The sequence below is a fragment of the Loxodonta africana genome, chromosome 4, assembly GCF_030014295.1.
Source record: "Loxodonta africana isolate mLoxAfr1 chromosome 4, mLoxAfr1.hap2, whole genome shotgun sequence".
NCBI lineage: Eukaryota > Metazoa > Chordata > Mammalia > Proboscidea > Elephantidae > Loxodonta > Loxodonta africana.
Window position 1 is genome coordinate 164,719,703 of NC_087345.1, and position 22,470 is coordinate 164,742,172.

The window sequence follows — 22,470 nt, forward strand, 5'->3', positions numbered from 1 at the left end:
CTACTCAGCCATGTCCACGTTGTCCACAGGGGTGTTCTGGAGCATCTTCCGGTTGGACCTCTCTTCTACCAGGAGACCTGACGATCTCCCTAAAATGTGGAAAGAAAAGCAGTCATGAAATTTGTTGTACTTTCTATGCCTAAACAACTCTCCACTCTTCACCCCTAGCTTTTTGCCTCATTTTTAATTGGTCATCCCAGTCCTGGCCCCAACTGTGAGCCTCTTCAGTAACCTGGAGTGGGAGAGCAAGTGGTCAGCACCTCCTTGGCCTTCAAAATAGCATGCTCTGCCAAGTTTTCCTCTGAGACAGCTTTCTTGCTGCCCCAGTCTGTAGAAATAGCCTTAAGTCCTTGTGACCAAGGTCAGTAAATGACCTTCAGCAGAGTTCCTTTCCTGGGATTAGGAGTGGATGTAAGAGAATTAAAAAAAAAAGAGTAGGAGGATTGTTTTGTGTTTGGGTCCAGGAATTTAACCATGGAATGTACCCAAGATTTAAATTTCTATTTGTGTTTTCAACCCCACTGCATATGAAATAGAAAATTACAAATGAAAGAAAAGAAAATCACATTGGCACGTATTTTAAAGCTGGGGAAGGGGGTGAGTTGCTCCCAAGTTGGCCTGTAGGGAGGGGCGTTTACCTGGTGTATAAATTGTGAGGAAAGCATTGGGGGTCTGAGACAGGAAAGCCACAACATGGGATCTGATGTTTCAGCTTTGAAGGGGAACAAAGGCCCTGAGCTAATCCCTGTGAAAGCCAGGAGCGTGGAGAAGGCAACAAAGAATTGCAGCCTTTGGTCACCGGTAGGTGTCAATATGGACACTTAAAACCGGGGCAGTGGGAGAGGGGAACACAGAGCCAGGCTGTCATTCCAAGGCTTAACATGAACAAAGATAAAAACGCGACAACTTCAGCTTTCAATGGTTAGGGAGGTTCAAAGTGGCGTGTTATCCAGTCTATCTTGGTCAAGTCCTTTCTGAAGAAGGGCCTTTCTTTTTGAAGTCAAGTGTCACCCAGGGAAGCTCTGAGGGCATTTCCCCAAAGTAACTTTTCTTACAGAAAGAAAGTTTCTTCAACGTAATGTTCACTTTTACCCACTGCCTAAGGTGAAGACATGGAGCTTTCAAGGTTTCTGGAAACAGTAAAAAGGGCATTGTTTACTGTACCCCAGTAGCCCCGGTGGCTGCCTTAAGCCTTTATTAACATGAACAGCCTACCTCAACTTTTTGGGTAAAGTTCCCGTATTATTATTTTATACATTTAATGAAAACAAATAACATTCCATTTTATGAAGCTAAGAGTACACGTAGATGAGTCTGTGGGTATCACAGCTTAGAAAGCACTAATCTTAAAAAGAAGTTTTGGTGGTAAAATGTTGAAGGAACAACGGAAACCTGGCAGAGTTAAATATGCCCAAGGTCTTAGACTTACTATTAGAGAAATGGGAGCCCTGGTGGTAAGGTAGTTAAGAGCTTGCCTGCTAACCAGAAGGTCAGCAGTTCGAACCCACCAGCTGCTCCTTGGAAACTCTATGGGGCAGTTGTACTCTGTCCTACAGGGTTGCTATGAGTTGCAATCAACAATGGGCTATTAGAGAAATCAGCAGGCAAGGCATTTGCCAACAAATGAATCTCCTCTATAATCTGAGAAAAACAATTGAGAATCTTCTACTAATGTAACTGATTAACGAAGATTATTTTAGAGGATTCATAAATGGAAGTGAAAACAAATTATGTTAATTCAAAGAACTAAGACACATTGTTTTCCTTAAATTCTGCCATTAAAACTAAAATGCAAATTAAAAATCATATGTAATAAAATTCTGATTTTCTTTAGTTGAAGTTAAGTCTTCTAAATGATTAAAAAAAGGATGTAAATATCCTTAAAAGACTAATGACATTTCACAGGTAATGCAATTTAGAAAGAAACACTTCCATGTTTTCTTTTCCAACAATGTGCATTTTTGTAAACTGCTATAAATTGCAATTCAAAAGCACTGATCTCACCATCCCCAATCATTTTTTATACTGATCAAATGAATGCAGATACTCCCATTTGGGAGGGGCGACATGACATTTCACTTGGCAGTTCTAAACAGGTCACAGACCTTTCACAGACCCTAAGGCAGTGGGAGGGAGCTCTTTACTAAACCGTGTAACCAAATCAAACCAATGGTTACCCCTTTTCAAAACCATTGGAATGGTTTGCACAATGCTATTCACATAGCAGCACAGAAACTGAAAGGATGGTCATCCAATGGAAATTTCTTTCCTTTTGTTTAAACTTGCAGAGCTCAAACACTAATACTTGAAAACAATTACATGTGCTATGATTAAAATCATAAACAATAAACATGCATTCTTATCAGACACTACCTGGCATAGCTCCAACTGTCCATTTGTATGTATATACATGCACATGTATGTATGTATATGTATGTATATTTATTGGAGATGTCGCTTTGTTTGAAACCTGAGGCACAAAGACACAACATGGCTGCCCTGGAGATGACCTATTGCTTTCAAGTTGCTTGAACACATCAGAATTACCATTGTTAAGGTTGATTAATTGAAACTGATAAGTTACCATGAATAAAGATTGTTTTTCTGTTTAATGTGGTAGGCCTGATTTGGTAAATGCCTCATTCATGTTGCTTTGCAGCGCAGCATATGGGCAAGAGTCATTCAGTATCACAAACATATACAATTTATTATGCTTGTATGGGCACAACCAAAAGGCCTTTCTATTTTAATGACAAAGTTTCAATGAAAAATTCCATTTAAAGAGTCACTAGCAACATGAAGTGTGATTTTGTAATTTATTCTTAAGAGTTTCTGTGAGTAATTTAGAAGATAGAATATCTGAATGTAGTAGAAAACGATGGGTATATCTAGATTATATCTTAGCATTAGTCTTGGGGTGGGGGGAGCAGAAATTATCTTAAATGTTAACAGACACATACGAAGAGAAAACATTTTATCATCTGATGCCACCTTGCATCTCATACTATTGATTAAGTTACCGTGAACGTTTTCATTGAGATGCCACCAGTGGTAGCTCCCACTGCCCTGCTTGTAAGGAAATGCAAAGGAGGTTACTGGGCAAATAACACGTCAACTTCCTAATGCCTTTCTTATTCTTAATGAATTAAAATTAAATAAATTTAGGGACTATCACATTAAAAAAGTGGGTTTATTAATTTTTTCACAAGCTAATTATCGCTAATGTCCTTAAATGCTGATACCACTTTTTAAGAAGTTGAATACATAAAAACTGTCATAAATATTTACCAACAGAGGTAAGATTTCTAAGTTTTTGTAATGATGTTATATACAAACTTTTTTTTTTTTTTTACCTTTTTCATTTAGGCTACTCATATACTCACCAAAAGAAGAGTAATAACAAAAATATGAAAGACATGCAAATGAGCCAAAGAATTGACTGTACTAAACCATCAAAGAGATAGTTACCATATTCAGCCTTTAATGTCTTATCAAATAAATTCTCTGGTCATTCATGTCTGTGAAGCAGTTCAAGTTCACTCAACATTTCTCAGTTAAATAAGATGGGTAATCTCAGTTCAACTCTTCTGGAGAGTAATAAACCACATTGGTCACAGTTGACCACAGTTAGTATGTGTTTCATAAAAGAGGGGATGTCCATTGGAAAGCTAATCAGTGCACCGTCACTTGTAAAATTCCCTCCTGCATTTTGAAGTGATAATCTGTATCTAATTTTTAAAGAAAAATTTACTCTCCTTTCACACTTCTGAGGCCAGTTTCTTTTCTGGACCTGAATAGACATCATTGGTGAAACAGTACCAAATAGCTTCGGTATGTGTATAACAAAAACCCATCCCTTTGTAGAACGTAACAAATTATGCAATGTTCACAGATGCGCTTCACATTGTGCCTTTTGTGAGAAAATGAAGGAAGGCCCAACTCTATCCCCCACCCCGCTCTTGATGAAAGACTGAGTTCCCAATGCAATCTGTCCTAATCCTAGAGAAAAATAAATACACTTAATGTGGAAACTTCCAATATTTGTTTTTAAAGGGATTCTCCTTTGGACTTTTGGCCTATCTAATTTTCACAAATATATATTTGAAGTTACAAGCAGCTATTTATTCCTGTAAACAATGGACAATTTGGTCCCTAGGATTAAAACTTTAACTGCTACTTTAACCCACTTTTGACGTGTGAATGTTCAATGGAAATGCCATTTTTATATAATGTCATGCTTGGACTTAAAGGCTACCAAAGAAATCTAGTAATTGTTCAATTACAAATTTTAAAACACACATGCTAAAAATATTTTACATTTTGTTTCTATATTTGCGTTTCTGCTTATTTGTGTGGGGAAAAGGCCATCATTAGATAATCCTGGAAGGTAACAATTTCTGCAGAAATTGTAAAGAATATAGAGAGGCTTTCTCACCACCCCCCTTACCTTGTGGGACCTCTGAAAATCCTGGTATGATTTTATTGAGTGGACTAGTCTTTGAGTGACATTTTAGAATATAAATTCCAAGCACTGAGAAGACTCTGAACTCCTCAAGTGCAAGGTTTCTCTCAATAATTTATGTATCCTCAGAGCCTAACCCAGGGCTTTGCTTATAGCAGGTGTTCATGAAGTCTGTGGAACAAATGAATGAATAGATGAACAAAGAGAAGGTGAGACCTTGAAGGTTGTGTGTGCAGCCTCCAATTTGTATTCTCGCCCTTTGTTGTTCCCTGGGCTTGGTCGTGGACTCTGGGCTTGGCCAGATGACTTGCTTTGATTAGTGGGACAAGAGCAAATGTGATGCTAGCAGAGACTTGAACAGTCCTTGTGCACTAGAGCTTGCTCTCTCTTGCTGCTCTTGGGAAGCCTGAGTCTACTACCATGAAAGCAAGCTAGTCTGGCTACCTGTCACCTCAGCAGAGAGCCAGCATGTGAGTGAGGCCATTATTTTCCAGCTGACCACAGAACACGAGTGAGCCCAGTAAGACCCAGCAGAAGATCCACCACCTGGGCGAAGGCTTGTATCAAGGCACAGAAGCATGGAATAGGATGGAGCAGCAGGGAAGTGCAGTCATTTGTTATGTCTACATAGAGAGCTCATGTAGAGAAGAGGCAGAGATTCTGAATGGTTTTATATGCAAAACTGCACAACCTGATTGTGTCCTGAAAGCAGTAGAGATCTACTGAAGGGTTAAAGAAGGTAATAACATAAAGTGTGAAACAAATGAACCAAAGAATGAAATCCTTAGTGATCCCCACATTAACACTCAGATCAGGGACAGGGCTGAGAGACCAGCGGCAACTGAGAATAAATGCTCTGAGAAGGAGAAGGAGAACCAGAGCAGGTTGGTGTCTTGGAAGTAAAAAATACAGTAAGAATTAAAACCAAAAAAACCCAAACCCATCACCATCAAGTCGATTCTGACTCATAGTGACTCTACAGGACAGAGTAGAACTGCCCCATAGGGTTTCTAAGGAGTGCCCGGTGGATTCAAACTGCTGACCTTTTGGTTAGCAGCCATAGCTCTTAACCACTATGCAGCCAGGGTTTCCATCAAGAATTAAGGGGTGCTCAATAGTAAAAACAAAAGAAAACACTGGGGCAAGGTCAAGTGAGGTGAGAACTGATAATTGTATCTGGCAACTGAAAGACTCTGGATATCTGTTTGGTGCCGTCAAGTTGTTTCCCACTCATAGAGACCCAATGTACAACAGAAAGAAACAATGCCTGATCCCGTGCCATCCTCATGATCCTTGTTATGCTTGAGCCCATTGTTGAAGCTACTGTGCCAATCTATCTCATTGAGGGTCGTCCTCTTTTTCAATGACTCTTTTCTTTACCGAGCATGATGCCCTTCTCCAGGGCAGGGACTGGTCCTTTCTGATAACACGTCCAAAGTATGTGAGACAAAGTCTTGCCATCCTTGCTTCTAAGGAGCATTCTGGCTGTACTTCTTCCAAGACAGATTTGTTCGTCCTTTCGGCAGTCCATGGTATATTCAATATTCGTCACTAACACCATTATTCAAAAGCATCATTTCTTCTTCAGTCTTCTTTATTCATTGCCCAGCTTTTGCATGCATATGAGGTGACTAAGCTGGCCTGGGTCAGGCACAGCTTGGTCCTTTGAGTGACATCTTTGCTTTTTAATACTTGAAACAGGTCTTTTGCAGCAGATTTGCCCAATGCAATGTGTCATTTGATTTCCCGACTGCTACTTCCATGGGTGTTGATTGTAGATTCAAGTGAAATGAAATCCTTGACAACTTCTATCTTTTCTCCGTTTATCATGATGTTGCTTATTGGTCCAGTTGTGAGGCTTTTTGTTTTATGTTGAGGTATAATTCATACTGAAGGCCGTGGTCTTTGATCTACAAGTTTTCTTCACTTTCAGCAAGCAAGGTTGTGTCATCCACATAACGAAGATTGTTCATTAGTCTTCCTCCAATCCTGATGCCCCGTTCTTGTTCATATACTCCAGCTCCTCCAATTATTTTCTCAGCATACAGATGGAATAAGTGCAGTGAAAGGATACAAAACTGATGCACACCTTTCCTGATTTTAAACCACACAACATCCCCTTGTTTTATTGGAACAACTGCCTCTTGGTCTATATACAGGCTCCGTATGAGCACAATTAAGTGTTCTGGAATTCCTATTCTTTGCATTGTAATCCATAACTTGTTATGATCCACAAAGTTGAATGCCTTTGCATAGTTAACAGAACATAGGTAAACATCTTTCTGGTATTCTCTGCTTTCAGCCAGGATTCATCAGGTATCAGCAATGATATCCCTGGTTCCACATCCTCTTCTGAGTCCAGCTTGCATTTCTGACAGGTCCATGTAAATGTACTGCTGCAGCCACTTTTGAATGATCTTCAGCAACATTTTACTTGTGTGTGATATTAATTATATTGTTCAACAATTTCCACATTTGGTTGGGTAACCTTTCTTTGGAATAGGCATAAATATGGATCTCTTCCTATCCATTGGCCAGGTAGCTGTCTTCCAAACTTTTTGGCATAGACAAGTGAGCGCTTCCAGCACTGCATTCGTTTGTTGAAACACCTCAATTGGTATACATACCATCAATTTCTGGAGCCTTGTGTTTCACCAAAATCTTCAATGCAGCTTGGACTTCTTCCTTCAGTACCATTGGTTCTTGATCATATGCTACCTCCTGAAATGACTGAATGTCGACCAATTCTTTTAGGTATAGTACTCTGTGTATTCCTTCCATCTTCTTTGGTGCTTCTTACGTTGTTCCATATTTTGCCCGTAGAATTCTTCACTACTACAATGCAAGGCTTGAATTTTTTCTTCAGTTCTTTCAGCTTAAGAAATGCCGAGTGTGTTCTTTCTTTTTGGTTTTCTAACTCCAGGTCTCTGCACATTTCGCTGTAATACTTTACTTTGTCTTCTCGAGCCACCCTTTGAAATCTTCTGTTCAGCTCTTTTCCTTCATCATTTCTTCTGTTTGCTTTAGCTACTGGATGTTCAAAAGCAAGTTTCAGAGTCTCTTCTGTCACCCATTTTGGTCTTTTCTTTCTTTCCTGTCTTTTTAATGACCTCTTGCTTTCTTCACATATGATGTCCTTGACATCGTTCCACAAGTCATCTGGTCTTTGGTCATTAGTGTTCAATTTGTCAAATCTATTCTTGAGATGGTCTCTAAATTCAGGTAGAATATACTCAAGGTCGTACTTTGGCTCTCGTGAACTTGTTCTAATTTTCCTCAGCTTCAACTTGAACTTGCATATGAGCAATTGATGGTCTCATCTGCAGCTGACCCCTGGCCTTGCTCTGACTAATGATATTGAGCTTTTCCATTGTCTTTTTCCACAGATGCAGGCGATTGTATTCCATCTAGTGAGGTCCACGTGTACAGTTGCTGTTTATGTTGGCGAAAAAAGGTATTTGCAGTGAAGAAGTTACTGGTCTTACAAAATCCTATAAGGTAATCTCTGGCATCATTTTTATCACCAAGGCCATATTTTCCAACTACTGGTCCTTCTTCTTTATTTCCAACTTTCACGTTCCAATCACCAGTAATTATTAGTGTATCATGATTGCATGTTCAATCAATTTCAGACTGCAGAAGTTGGTAAAAATCTTCATTTTCTTCATCTTTGGCCTTAGTGATTAGTGTGTAAATTTGAATAATAGTCATATTAATAGGTGTTCCTTGTAGGTGTATGGATATCATCCTATCACTGACAGCATTGTACTTCAGGACAGATCTTGAAATGTTCTTTTTGATAATGAGTGCAGTGCTATTCCTCTTCATTTTGTCATTCCTGGCATAGTAGACCATATGATTGTCTGATTCAAAATGACCAATACCAGTCCATTTCAGCTCACTAATACCTAGGATATAAATGTTTATGCATTCCATTGCATATTTGATGATTTCCAATTTTCCTAGATTCATACTTCGTGCATTCCACGTCCGAATTATTAATGGATGTTTGCAGCTGTTTCTTCTGATTTTGTGTCATGCCACATCAGTAAATGAAGGTCCCGAAAACTTGACTCCATCCATGTCATTAGAATCAACTCTACTTTGAGGAGTCAGCTCTTCCTTAGTATTTTTTTAATTTAATTATTATAATTTTTTGTTATGTTTTAGGTGAAAGTTTTACAGCTCAAGTTAATTTCTCATACACAAATTTAGACATGTACTCTCTTGCAACATTAGTTGCAATCTCCACAATGTGACAGCATACTCCCCCTTCCCACCTCGGGTATACTGTGCCCATTCAACCAGCTCTTGTCCCTTCCTGCCTTTTCATCCTGCCTCTGGACAGGAGCTACTCATTTGGTCTCATGTATCTGATTGAACTAAGAAGCATACTTCTCACATGTATTATTTTTTGTTCTCTAGTCCAGTCCAATATTTGTTTGAAGAGTGGGCTTTGGGAATGGTTTCAGTCCTGGGTTAACAGTGTATCTGGGGGCATAGTTTTGGGGGTTCCTCCAGTCTCTATCAGACCATTGAGTCTGATCTTTTTACTTGAATTTGAGTTTTGCTCCACACTTTTGTCCTGCTCCATCCAGGACTCTCCATTGTGTTTCCTGTCAGGGCAGTCATTGGTGGTAGCTGAGCACCATCCAGTTCTTCTGGTCTCAGGCTGGGGGATTCTCTGGTTTGTGTGGTCCTTTACTCTTTTGGGCTAATATTTTCCTTGTGTCTTTGATTTTCTTTATTCTCCTTCACTCCAAGTGGGATGGGACCAACTGATGCATCTTAGATGGCTGCCGGCAAGATTTTAAGACCCCAGATGCCACTCACCAAAGTGGGATGCAGGACATTTTCTTAAACTTTGTTACGCCAATTGTCTAGTAGTCTTTTGAGTGCCTCCCAACTCGAGGGGCTCATCTTCTGGCCCTATATCAGACAATGTTCTGCTGCTATTCATAAGGTTTTCACTGGCTAATTTTTTTCAGAAGTAGAGTGCCAGATCCTTCTTCCTAGTCTGTCTTAGTCTGGGAGCTCAGCTGAAACCGGTCCACCATGGGTGACCCTGTTGGTATTTGAATACCAGTGGCATAGCTTCTAGCTTCACGGCAACATGAAAGCCCCCGCAGTATGATAAACTGACGGATGCCTGGGGGTCTGTTAACCTATGGAATAGAAATGTCAGTGAGATGCAGAAAGGGTAAACTGTGAAGAGAGTAGTGAAGAAAGCAGTTCAGGTTCCTTTCTAGAGGGGTTAAGACTAAAGGGGAGGAGAACAAGGGGGTGGGTACTTGAAGAGGAGGGCAAAGAGAGATTAATTAAAGGAGACATGGACACGCTTATTGGTAGAGGTTATAGAAACATGATGGTACTCTTCAGTCTGAGGACAAATGGGGGATGTTGTGAGGCAGCAACCTAAGTTAAAAAATTATGAATCTGAATAGGGTGAACTTCAGATTAGTTTTATCATACATCTACTGACCACTTCCTAACTGCCAGGGAAGTGGCAGATGCCTTTATACAAAAACCTTATCACATTTAATTCCTTAATTGTTGTTGTTGTTAGTTGCCATCAAGTCAGTTCTGACTCATGGCAACCCCATGTATGCAGAGTAGAGCTACTCCATAGGGTTTTCAAGGCTGTGATCTTTTGGAAACAGTTTTCCAGGCCCATCTTCCACAGAGCCTCCGGATGGGTTTGAGCTGCCAAATTTTTGGATAGTAGTTAAGTGTTTACTCATTAACTTGGCCCAAGGACTCTTAATTCTTAATACTAGAACATATTTTGAAGCTTGAAAGAGGCAGCTTTCTAATCAATCAAGGGGAAATATTTCCTTTATGATGGGCAGAAAATGGCAGAATTCTTTGCCCTAAGATGTAACGGAGGATGGAAACAAACATGAACTCATTTGGGATAATGGCCATATAACCGTTTAATGTAGACGTCATGGAAGTTATTAAATTGCTATCCTTTTCCTGAAAAGGCAGTTTAATCCTATGCCACAGATAAAACAACAGGGAAAGGACTTTTACTAAGGTACAACACAGACTTTTCAATGCCCCCCCTTTTTTAAAATGACAAATATTTAATGCATGCTTCTGATGATTAGAATAACAGTAGCTATGGGATTATCTACAAAGATAAAGTGTCCTCAGAATGAATTGTATCAATAAGGTAAGGTTGAAATCAAATGAAGTTTCTTTGGTCCATAAGCATGAAGAATACTGATTTGTATAGGATTTTTTTTTTCTCTTTTTGAGGGGGGAGAGTAAAATGGTATAGTGAGTTTGTGATTTAATATACCATATGGACATGACAGATATAATTTAAAGAGAGAGAGAGAGAGAAAGGCATGCTGGACTAAAAAAGAAGATAAACATCTCTCTGGTAAAGAAATGTAAAGCAATGAACCAGACTGAAACTGATAAATAGGAATAAAGCTCCTTTTTGGTAACAGAGGCTAAATGTGCTCCATGCTGGTTGAAAGGCCAGTCTCACTTCTTGACACCAGAACCCTGAATGAATCAAAACAAAAAAACCCGGCTGCCTTTGAGTCTGACTCATAGTCAGACTATGAAGTAGAACTGCCCCATAGGGTTTCCAAGGAACGGCTGGTGGGTTTGAACAGCCAATCTCTTGGTTAGCAGCCATAGCTCTTAACTGCTGCACCACCAAGGCTTGAATGAAAAGAAGTTGAAAGAGGAAAAAAAAAAAACCTCCCTGCCCCACCTGCAAACAACAAAAATAACAGTTTCTAACCCGGGCCTATGGCTTTATAGAAAACTATAGGCCTAGGGAGTTAGGGAAAAAGCTTATTTCACATTGTCATGGATTGAATTGTGTCCCTCCAAAATATCTGTCAACTTGGCTAGGTTATGATTCCCTTGTATGAGTATATGATTGCCTACCATTTTATCTTCTGATGTGATTTCCCTAATGCAAATGTAAATCTTATCATTATGATGTAATAAGATGGATTAGCAGCAGTTATATTGATGAGGTCTACAAGATTACATAGTGTCTTAAGCCAATTTCTTTTGAGATACAAAAAAGAGAAGTGAGTAGAGACACATGGGGACCTCATACCACCAAAAGAGCAGTGCCGGGAGCACAGCGCGTCCTTTGGACCTGAGGTTCCTGTGCTGAGATGCTCCCAGACCAAGAGAAGACTGATGACAAGGACCTTCCTCCAGAGCTGACAGAGGGAGAAAGCCTTCCCCTGGAGCTGATGCCTTGAATTTGGACTTGTAGCCTACTGAACAATGAGAGAATAAATTTCTTTTCATTAAAGCCATCCACTTGTGGTATTTCTATTATAGCAGCACTAGATGACCAAGACACACACCAAGGAAATAAGCCAATATATTTGCTCATTTGGTGGCTTTAAGATACTAATGTCATAGTAGAGCAGGAATTCCAAACTTATAAGAACTGGTTACAAATTGGTTATGAGCATGTAAGCAGCCACAGCACTGTATTCATGAAAGGGTGGACAGGAGAGAGAGAGAGAGAGAGACTTGATCCTACAAACCAAAATTCCAAAAAAAAAAAAAAAAAGACTAGAATGCTAGGAAAGACAACAGCAAGTTAAACTTTCAGAACATGAATTCACTCTAGATAAATTTAAGCTGTCAATATGGTGTGACAAAGATTGTAAAATTTGTATGTTTAATGTCCTCAAAGAGATAATTGATAATACCCATTAAAAAAGAATAACAAATTATGATACAAAGCGAACAAGAATAAACTAAGAACAAGTGACTAGGAAAAAGAGTTAATTAAAATCTTGGAAATAAAAGAGTCACTAAAAGAAAATGCTAAAACATGGAATAAGCTGGGCACAGCTGAAGAAAGAATTAGGGAACTGGAAGGTAGTATTGAGGAATCCACTCATATGCATGACAGAGAAACACAAAAATTAGAAAGCATAGTTTAGAGGCAAAAAAAGTATTGAGGAATCCACTCATATGCATGACAGAGAAACACAAAAATTAGAAAGTGTAGTTTAGAGGCAAAAAAAGTATTGAGGAATCCACTCATATGCATGACAGAGAAACACAAAAATTAGAAAGTGTAGTTTAGAGGCAAGAAGAATAAATTGAGAGGTGCTTCAAAAGAAGATAATGTAGGGAATTGTGAACAAGCAATATTTGGAAAGATAGTAGCTGATAAATTTCTAGAATTAAATAAAGTTGTAAATCATCTGATCCAAATTGTACTCTGCATATTGACAAAGCTAGATACACCACTAAATACATTGTAGTTAAACTACAGATCATCAAGAATAAAGAGTAAACCTTAGAGGCTGGCAGAAAAAAATGACAAAATGTTTCTAAATTATCGATAAATTGATAGCAAAGTTTTCATCACCGTAAGTACAGGCCTAAAGGCAATGGTATAATGCTGAGGAGAAAACAAAACAAAACAAAAACTGCTGACCTAGAATTTCATACCTTGCTAAACTACCATTGAGAGAGGTCAATTACAGTCTCATGGGACAACTCAGTCAATTGGCATAACAGAGTTCACAAAAATCATGATCTGCATCCTAGTGAAGCGAGTAGCTTAAGGGGTCTTGAAAGCTTGTGATGGCCATCTAAAACACAACTACAGATTTCTACTCTACTTACAAAACAGTAAGAAGGTAACCAAAATCTCAGAGAAGAAACAAGTCTACATTAGCCACAACCTCATCTGCCCTGAGACTAGAAGAACTAGATCGTGCCCAGCTATCCCCACCGACGATTCTGACCAGGGTCACAATAGACGGTCCCAGACAGAATGGGAGAAAAATGTGGAGCAAAGCTCATATTATTAAAAAAAAAAAAAAATCCAGACAAACTAGAAAAGCAGAGAACGGAGGACTCCCTGAGACTATTGCCCTAAGGTACCCTTTAAACCTAGAATGGATCCTATCCCCTGAGATCATCTTTTAGTGAAATAGCAGAGTGGTACAAAAAATAAAGGATATTACCTGTAAGAACAGTGCTGTACTTAAAAACCATCCCATCTGTATGAGACCAAAAGATCGACAATTACTCAAAAGCAAAGATGAGAAGATAAGGGGGCAGGGAAACTAGAGTACTGGAAAGGGGAACAAACTGAACACAATTAAAGAGAATGCTGACATATTGTGATAAATGTAACTAATGTCACTGAACAATTTATGCAAAATTGTCTAATGGAAACCTAACTTTCTGTGTAAACTTTCTCTAAAAACTCAACAAAATATTATTAAAAAAACAAAAAGGACAAAGTGAATTTATTATCAATAGGTAGTCAGGCCCTCACTAAACAAATTATTAAAGGATATCTTTCAGCAAAATTAAACAAATGGTATCTGAGAAATAATTAAGAGCACAGAATTTGGTGAATATGTGGATAAATTTAGTAGTGATTGTGAAAATACTATAAAATTTTGGATAATAAGAAATACAGAGCTGGGGCTATTCAGAGGTAGTTAAAACATGCTTAGGTCCTATCATGTTTGGAAGCAGGGAAGAAATGTTGAATAACTTTAGACATTTATAAAGATATTAATAGTTACATTTATATGCTAAAATGAATAATAACAATTAAAATAATAATAATCATTTAAGGAAGTACAACTCTTAGTTTTCAAGCCAGCAGAGGGGAACAAGAAGGAATATAGAAAACGTTACTAACCCAAAAGAAAGCCTGAAAGAAAAAAATAGGAAGTAAAACAAAAGGTCCCTAATCAGAAAAACGTGAAAATAAGATGTTAACAATAAGTTTAAATATATCAATAACCACAATAATTGTGAACAAAATAAACAAATGATTACAAGGAAGATATCAGAGAGAATTGAAAAGAAAAAATATTCAGTTTTAAGTTGCTTAAAGAGAAAATCTAATACAAAGAATTATAAGATGATAAAAAATAAAAGGATGGAAAAGAAGATATAAAACAAGTACTAATCAAAGGAAAGATATTGTATCCTTATATACAATAAATAAATACACAATAGAATTTAAGGCATTGAAGAATTAATTGCTAGGGATAAAGAGGAACACTGCATGCAACAATCCACCAAGGGGAGGCGGGGAAGATGAATTAGGACGCACTTAAAATAGTCTCAAAATATATAAAACAAAAATTGACAGAAATACCAGGAGAAATTAGCAAATCCTCACCATACTGAGATATTTTTTATATCCCTCTTTCAGAAAAATAATACAGCACATAATACATTAGAAGAATAGAGAATATTTGAACTACCAAATTACCAAGATGACCTAATAGCCCATTGCCATTGGTGGATTCTGACTCATAGTGACCCTATAGGACGGAATAGAACTGGCCCATATGGTTTCTAAGGAGCAGCTGGTGGATTTGAACTGTCCACCTTTTGGTTAGCAGCCAAGCTTGAAACCACTTTGCCACTCAACAAATAGAGAATATAAATTATTTTCAAGTTCACATGGGATACTTAGAAAAGTGGAGCATATCCAATTTCATAAAGTCTGCACAAATTTCCAAGGATTAATGCCATACAGATGCATTCCCTGACATACATACAATTAAATTAGAAGTCATTAGTTAAAGGTGGGGCCTTCGTGGTGCAGTGGTTAAGAGCTCAGGCTGCTAACAAAAAGGTTGGCAGTCTGAATCCACTGATTGCTCTTTGGAAATCCTAGGCAGGCAGTTCTACTCTGTCATAAGGGTTACTAGGAGTCTGAATCAACTTGATGGCAACGGGTTTAGTCAAAGGTATGGTAATCCCAACAAAGCATGTTTACAAATCACATGTGTTAAAGAGGCAGTCATGATTGCAATGAAATATTTAGAATTAAGGAACAGTTAAAGTACTACACATCAAAATTTATGCTTTGGAGTTAACGTGCTTTGCAGAGTCATAAATGCATTTATTAAAATATAGTAAAATGAAAAGAAATGAATGAACTAGAGAAGAAACAGCAGATATTTCAAAAGTTGTTCTTAGGTGCTGCAGAGTCTATTTCTACTCATAGTGATTCCATGTGACAGAGTAGAACTGCTCCATAGGGTTTTCTGGGCTATAATCTTTCTGGGAGCAGATCACCAGCTCTTTGAACCAAGGAAACACTGGGTGGGTCTGAACCACCAACCTTTTTTTTTTTTTTTAATGTTCCTTAGATGAATGTTTACAGAGCAGATTATTTTCTCACCAAACAATTAGTACATACAGTGTTTTGTGACATTGGTTGCCTACCCCACATATTAACACTCTGTCCTTGGGTTCGCCATTATCCACTTTCCTGTCCTCTCCTGCCTTCTAATCCTTGCCCCTGGGCTGGTGTGCCCATTTAGTCTCATTTTGTTTTATGGGCCTATCTAATCTTTGGCTGAAGGGTGAATGAACCTCAGGAGGGACTTCAGTACTGAGTTAAAAGGGTGTCTGGGGATCATACTCTCGTGGTTTCTCCAGTCTCTGTCAGACCAGTAACACTGGTATTTTTGTGAGTAGAAGTTTGTTCTACATTTTTCTCCAGCTCTGTCCAGGACCGTCTAATTTGATCCCTGTCAGAGCAGTCAGTGGTGGTAGCTGGGTACCATCTAGTTGTACTAGACTCAGCCTGGTGGAGGCTGTGGTAGTTTTAGTCCATTAGCCCTTTGGACTAATCTTTCCTTTGTGACTGTTTTTTTTTCATTCTCCCTTGCTCTGGATGGGTTGGGATCAGTGGAATATCTTAGATAGATGCTCCCAAGGGAATTACCAACCTTTTGATTAGCAGCCAAGTGCATAACCATCAAAGGTAGAAGTAAGGAAATAATAAAGAAAACACATAAATTAACAAATCAGAAAATGAAAAAACAGTAGAGAGAATCAACAAACCCCAAACATTTTCTTTTACGAAAGGCTAAAAATTATACAAAACCTTGGCAGGATTAAGAACAGGAAAAAAAAAAAAAAAGGTGGTAAATATTAAAACAACATTATGGACATTATGGACAGAATAAGGAACATAATTACAGAGATTGTAGAATTCATAGGAGAATATAATTAAAGTTTATCTAAATGTATTTGAAAACCTAGATAAAATGGATTGTTTAGAAGACACGTTGCTAAAATTGACTCAAGACAAAATAGGAAACCAATAACCATTAAAAAAACTAAGTTGGTACTCAGAAATCTCTTCCTTCCTTCACAAAAGATACTAGGCTGAGTTTGAAAGACATATTTCCATACCATCAAAGAACAGATAATGTCTACCTTATACAAACTTCAGTAGTCTAAAAGAACAGGTAGGACCACCCAATTCTTTGAGTCTAGTCAGACTTGCTTACCCAAACTAGTAAAGGTTAAACCAAACCAAAAGCCAAACCTGTTGTAGTCAAGTCGATTCCAACTCGTAGTGACCTTATAGGACAGAGCAGAACTGCTTCATAAGGTTAGCAGCCGAACTCTTAACCATTATGCCACCAGGGTTTCCCGAGAAGGGTAGTTCAGGGAAAAATAATTATAGACCTAGCTCGGGAGAAAAATCATAAATAAAATACTACACAATTAAATTTATTCATATACACAAAACTTTAGGAAATGTAAGTATTATTCAACATGATGTAATTTTAACATTAGAGATTAAAGGAGAAAATCACAGTTATCTCAACAGATAAGAAAAAAATTAGTGCAACTATTTAGCAGCACAATTTGACAGTAGCTAGTAAAGTTAAAGATGTATATACCCTTCAACTCAGTAATTCCATTTCTAGGTATCTAGTGAAACTTGCATGATCATTATGACAGATGTACAGGGATGCTTATTGCAGTTATGTTCATGATTGTGACAAACTGAAAATCTTCTAAGTAGCCATCAACAGGAGACTCTATAAATATATTGTAATACACAATGGGATATATATATATATATATATACTATACAGCAGGTAAAATAAATGAACGCAAAATACATGCAACAACATAAATTTCAAACACATAGCATTTATGGGGAAAATTCATGGATACATATATTCCACTATCATTTATATAATGCTTGAAAAATGCTAAATGATGTTATATATAAATGATGTATGTTGTTGTTGTGTGCCATTGAGCTGATTCTGACTTATAGTGACCCTATAGGACACAGTAGAACTGCTCCATAGGGTTTCCAAGGAGAGGCGGGTGAATTTGAACTGCCAACTTTTTGTTAGCAGCCTGAGCTCTTAACCACTTTGCCACCAGGGCTCCAAATGATACATTTAAATGTTATATAGAATATATATATATATATATATATATATATATATATATATATATATACCAAAAAACCAAATCCACTCTCTTTGAGTCAATTCCTACTCATAGGGACCCTATGGGACAGAGTAGAACTGCCCAGTAGAGTTTCCAAGGAGCGCCTGGTGGATTTGAACTCCCGACCTTTTGGTTAGCAGCTGTAGCACTTAACCACTACGCCACCAGAGTTTCCATATGTATATATACATATACATATAATACATAGAAATGTTATATACATATGCTAAAAGATGTTATATATAAATGATATGTATATAAATGTTACATATATGACATCATTTAACACGTTTTCAAGCATTATATAAAAATGATAGTGGAATATATGTAACCTTGAATTATATATATATATAATTATTATTATTATAAAATATGTTGTTGTTAGGTGCCGTTGAGTCATTTCTAATACTCATGGCGACGCTATGTGCAACTGCCCCGTCCCGTGCCACCCTCACAATCCTTGTTAAGCTTGAGCCCATCTTTAGCAGCTACCATGTCAATTCATCTTGTTGAGGGTCTTCCTCTTTTTTGCTGACCCTCTACTTTACTAAGCATGATGTCCTTCTCCAGGGACTGTTCCCTCGTGATAACATGTCCAAAGTATGTGAGATGAAGTTTTGCCATCCTTGCTTCTAAGGAGCATTCTGGCTGTACTTCTTCTAAGACAGATTTGTTTGTTCTTCTGGCAGTCCATAGTATATTTAATGTTCTTTGCCAACACCATAATTCAAAGGCATCAATTCTTCTTCGATCTTCCTTATTCATTGTCTAGCTTTCACATGCATAAAAGGTGACTGAAAACACCACGACTTGGTTGAATGCAATGTGTCATTTGATTTCTTGACTGCTGCTTCCATGGGTATTGTTTGTGGATCCAAGGAAAGTGGAATCCTTGACAACATCAATCTTGTTTGTTTATCATGATGTTGCTTATTGGTCCAGTTGGTTCCGTAATCCATACTGAAGGCTGTGGTCTTTGTTCTTCATCAGTAAGTGCTTCAAGTCCTCTTCACTTTCAGCAAGCAAGATTGTATCATCTGTATATCACAGGTTGTTAATGAGTCTTCCTCCAATCTTGATGTCCTGTTAGTCTTCATGTAGTCCAGCTTCTTGGATTACTTGCTCAGCATACAGATCGAATAAGTATGGTGAAAGGATACAACCCTGATCCGTACTTTTCCTAACTTTAAAACCCACAGTATCCCCTTATTCTGTTCAAACAACTGCCTCTTGGTCTATTTGCAGGTTCCTCATGAGCACAGTTAAGTGTTCTGGAATTGCCATTCTTTGCAATGTTATCCATAATTTGTTATGATAAACACAGTCGGATGCCTTTGCATAGTCAATAAAATATAAGTAAACCTCTTTTTGATATTTTCTGCTTTCAGCCAAGATTGATCTGACATCAGTATTGATATCCCTTGTTCAACATCCTCTTCTGAATCTGACCTGAATTTCTAGCAATTCCCCTTTGATATACTGCTGCAGCCGCTTTTGAATGATCTTCAGCAAAATTTTACTTGTGTGTGATATTATTCGATAATTTCCGCATTCTGTTGGATCACCTTTCTTTGGAATGGGCACAAATATGGATCTCTTCCAGTTGGTTGGCCAGGTAGCTGTCTTCCAAATTTCTTGGCATAGACAAGTGAGCATTTCCAGCGCTGCATCGTTTGTTGAAACATCTCAATTGGTATTCCGTCAATTCCTGGAGCCTTGTTTTTCACCAATGCCTGGAGTGCAGCTTGGACTTCTTTCTTCAGTACCATCAGTTCTTTCAGCTTGAGAAATGGCGAGCGTGTTCTTCGCTGTTGGTTTTCTAACTCCAAGTCTTTGCACATGTCATTATAAATATTTTACTGTCTTCTCGAGCTGCCCTTTGAAATCTTTTCAGCTCTTTTACTTCATCATTTCTTCCTTCTGCTTTAGCTACTCTACATTCCAGAGCAAGTTTCAGAGTCTCTTCTGACATTCATTTTGGCCTTTTCTTTCTTTCCTGTCTTTTTAATGACCTCTTGCTTTCTTCATGTATGATGTCTTTGATGTCATTCCACAGCTTGTCTGGTCTTTAGTCTTTAGTTTTCAATGCATCAAATCTATTCCCTTCACAATATAAAGTATGCAAACTCACTCACAAACACCAAAACCAGGGTAGTGATTACTTCTGGGGAGGGAGAGAGGGAAGCAAAATCAAATACAGCCAGGTGGTGTTCAACATGTAATTTTTTGTATTTTCCAAATATTTGAAATATTCCATAACAAAAATAAAAATGTTTTCTACATAAATAATGGAGCCCTGGTGGCATAGTGGTTAAGAGTTCAGCTGCTAATCAAAAGGTTGGCATTTCGAATCCACCAGCCACTCTTTGGAAACCCCACGTTGTAGTTCTACTCTGTCCTGTAGGGTCGCTATGAGTTGGAATCAACTTGACAGCACACAACAACAAACAACACATAAAAAATAAATAAAATGCACATTAAATATAGTTTCTACATTAACATAAAGAAATTAAGCCCTTCCTCAAGTGAATTTTTGCTGATAGGAAAATAAAAATGATGAAATTATTTTTGTTAATTCTAGCTTATCTTTGTGTAAAATTAGTAACTGACAAATTACTTCTTCATTTGACGTGTTTTGTCCATGTGATTATTTCTTTGAAGTTGAAGAACCTAAATGAAAGAAGTTGCTCAAAGTTAGTGAACTAGCCAGGAATGTGTAGGCTGAGGGTTGGAGTCCAGTGACATTTCTATATACTGAATCTTACTAATACCCTCAATTTCCAAACTTGGTGTTCCTCTAGTTGAAAGTGTTGTTAATACTGTATCTTTCATACAGGAAGATGTCATTTCTAACTAGGGTACACTTGATATGTACATGGATTTGCAGGAGTCCATATACAATATCTTGTAACATTTTGACATTTCTACAAAGGAAGCAAAGAGCCCTGGTGGTGCAGTAGTTTAAGCACTCAGCTGCTAACCAAAAGTCTGTAATTGGAATCTACCAGTCACTCTGTGGGAGAAAGATGTGGCAGTCTGCTTCTGTAAAGATCGTAGCCTTGGAAGCCCTATGGGGCAGTTCTATTCTGTCCTATAGGGTCACTATGAGTCAGAATCCACCAACGGCAATGGGTAGTAGTACAATGGAAGTATTCCTAAATTAAAAAAATTAATACTCCTATGTCAGTACACCAATGAAACACTTTTTCAATATTTTATTACTACCACAAAGGCAAAACCTCTGAAAATGATTTGCAATGCCTCTTAAGCGACCAACAGTATCAGTCTGCAGCCAAATCTGTGAGATTTGAGATGAAATCCGTGGTCACTGGATCTAGAGGCTGCTGAAATCCAACCTGTGGCCCTTCCCTTAGCACCACAGCCCAACAAGAGAACTAACAATACACAGCAGAAAGGTTGGGGTATAATAAGGAATGTCTTAATGGCATTTGTTAAATGAAGCATTGTCTAATAGACTAAGTACAAGACAGCCAATTTAGTAAAGCCCATCTTTAATATTAAGTAAAACTTACCTGAAGTTTAATCTTAACTTTTTACCTACTAAGTTTTTACAATCTTGCAAGTTCAAAGTAATTATCCACCTTATATTTCAAAGATTAACACTGTATTTTCAAAGCATAGGTTCCCTTTCATATTCCTGTTTCACATTTTTCAATCCCCTATCTGACCTGTGGACAGAGCTTCACTTAGATAAAGAACATTCATGATTAATTCTTTAATCCAATCAGTCACCCTGACACCTTTCCATGCCATTGAGCACTGGCCTTACTTGGAAGGATAATATAAGAGATAGGCTTTTTTATCTTCTAGGCTTTAATTTATCATCTAACTTCCTAAATCCTATGCCTTGAGTAGAAGCTATCTCTAGAATATATGTAAAGAGCAAGGAAGATTCCTGAAAGGAAAATAAAAGGTAGCAGAAAATCAGCTCAAATCTCAAAGACAAGGATGACATAGGTAGCTTAGAAATATAACATTAATAACAAGCAACGGGGAAGTAGTAGAGAAGTGGGTGGCAGTGACTTCATGAATGCTTACCGACTTCTTAAGACACTACTTAGTAAATCACGTTGTTCTGGTACTTAACTCAAATTCATTGATTAACTCCTTCTCCAAGCATTGTCTATAGCCATCAATATACAACTTACAAATTTGAAAACCTAACCAATTATTTAATCACAGCTGACAGTCTAAAAACAATATAAAAAACTCTGTAAAACAATATCATCCTGTGCCTAAAATTTCTTATTTCATTTTTACTATTTATCTAAATTTAAATGTATTGTGTGGTTTTAAAAATTATTTTTGCGTTAAAAAAAAGAGGCAACTGAACACCACCTTCAAATGATATTTATTTTTCATACATTGGTGGAAAATACTCTTAGTAAAAGGAAATACTTTTCAGGTCCAAAGTTTCAAAGAATGAAAAGAAAGGTTTTAAAAGTACATCGACTGTATTGCTATTATTCTACTATTCTTTAAAAGGTTTAAGAATCACCTCTTTGGTGTTTTTTCCCCTAAAAATTTCATGGAATTAACAACACAATGTAATCTAGGTTTAAGTTTGGGTTTCTCTTGTATTCTCAGATACTTATGTTTGAGCTTTCCCTTACCGGCAAACCACTTAAAGAGTCACTGTTACTTTGAGGTTTAATCTATGAGATTCGTGTCTTTGGAGCTCATTAAGAACCTTTCCAAAGATTACAATGTCAATAGCATCTAATTACTGG

The 22,470-nt window shown here is 37.6% G+C and overlaps 1 protein-coding gene across 1 annotated transcript in view; it reads right to left on the bottom strand.

The window, feature by feature from the left end:
* Positions 1–22,470, bottom strand: part of C4H10orf67 (chromosome 4 C10orf67 homolog) — a 156,044-nt gene continuing 133,574 nt past the window's right edge. Inside the window, exon 16 of the mRNA XM_023548734.2 lies at positions 1–89. Within this exon, the coding sequence (XP_023404502.2) occupies positions 1–89 (89 nt within the window). The remainder of the gene's footprint in view (positions 90–22,470) is intronic.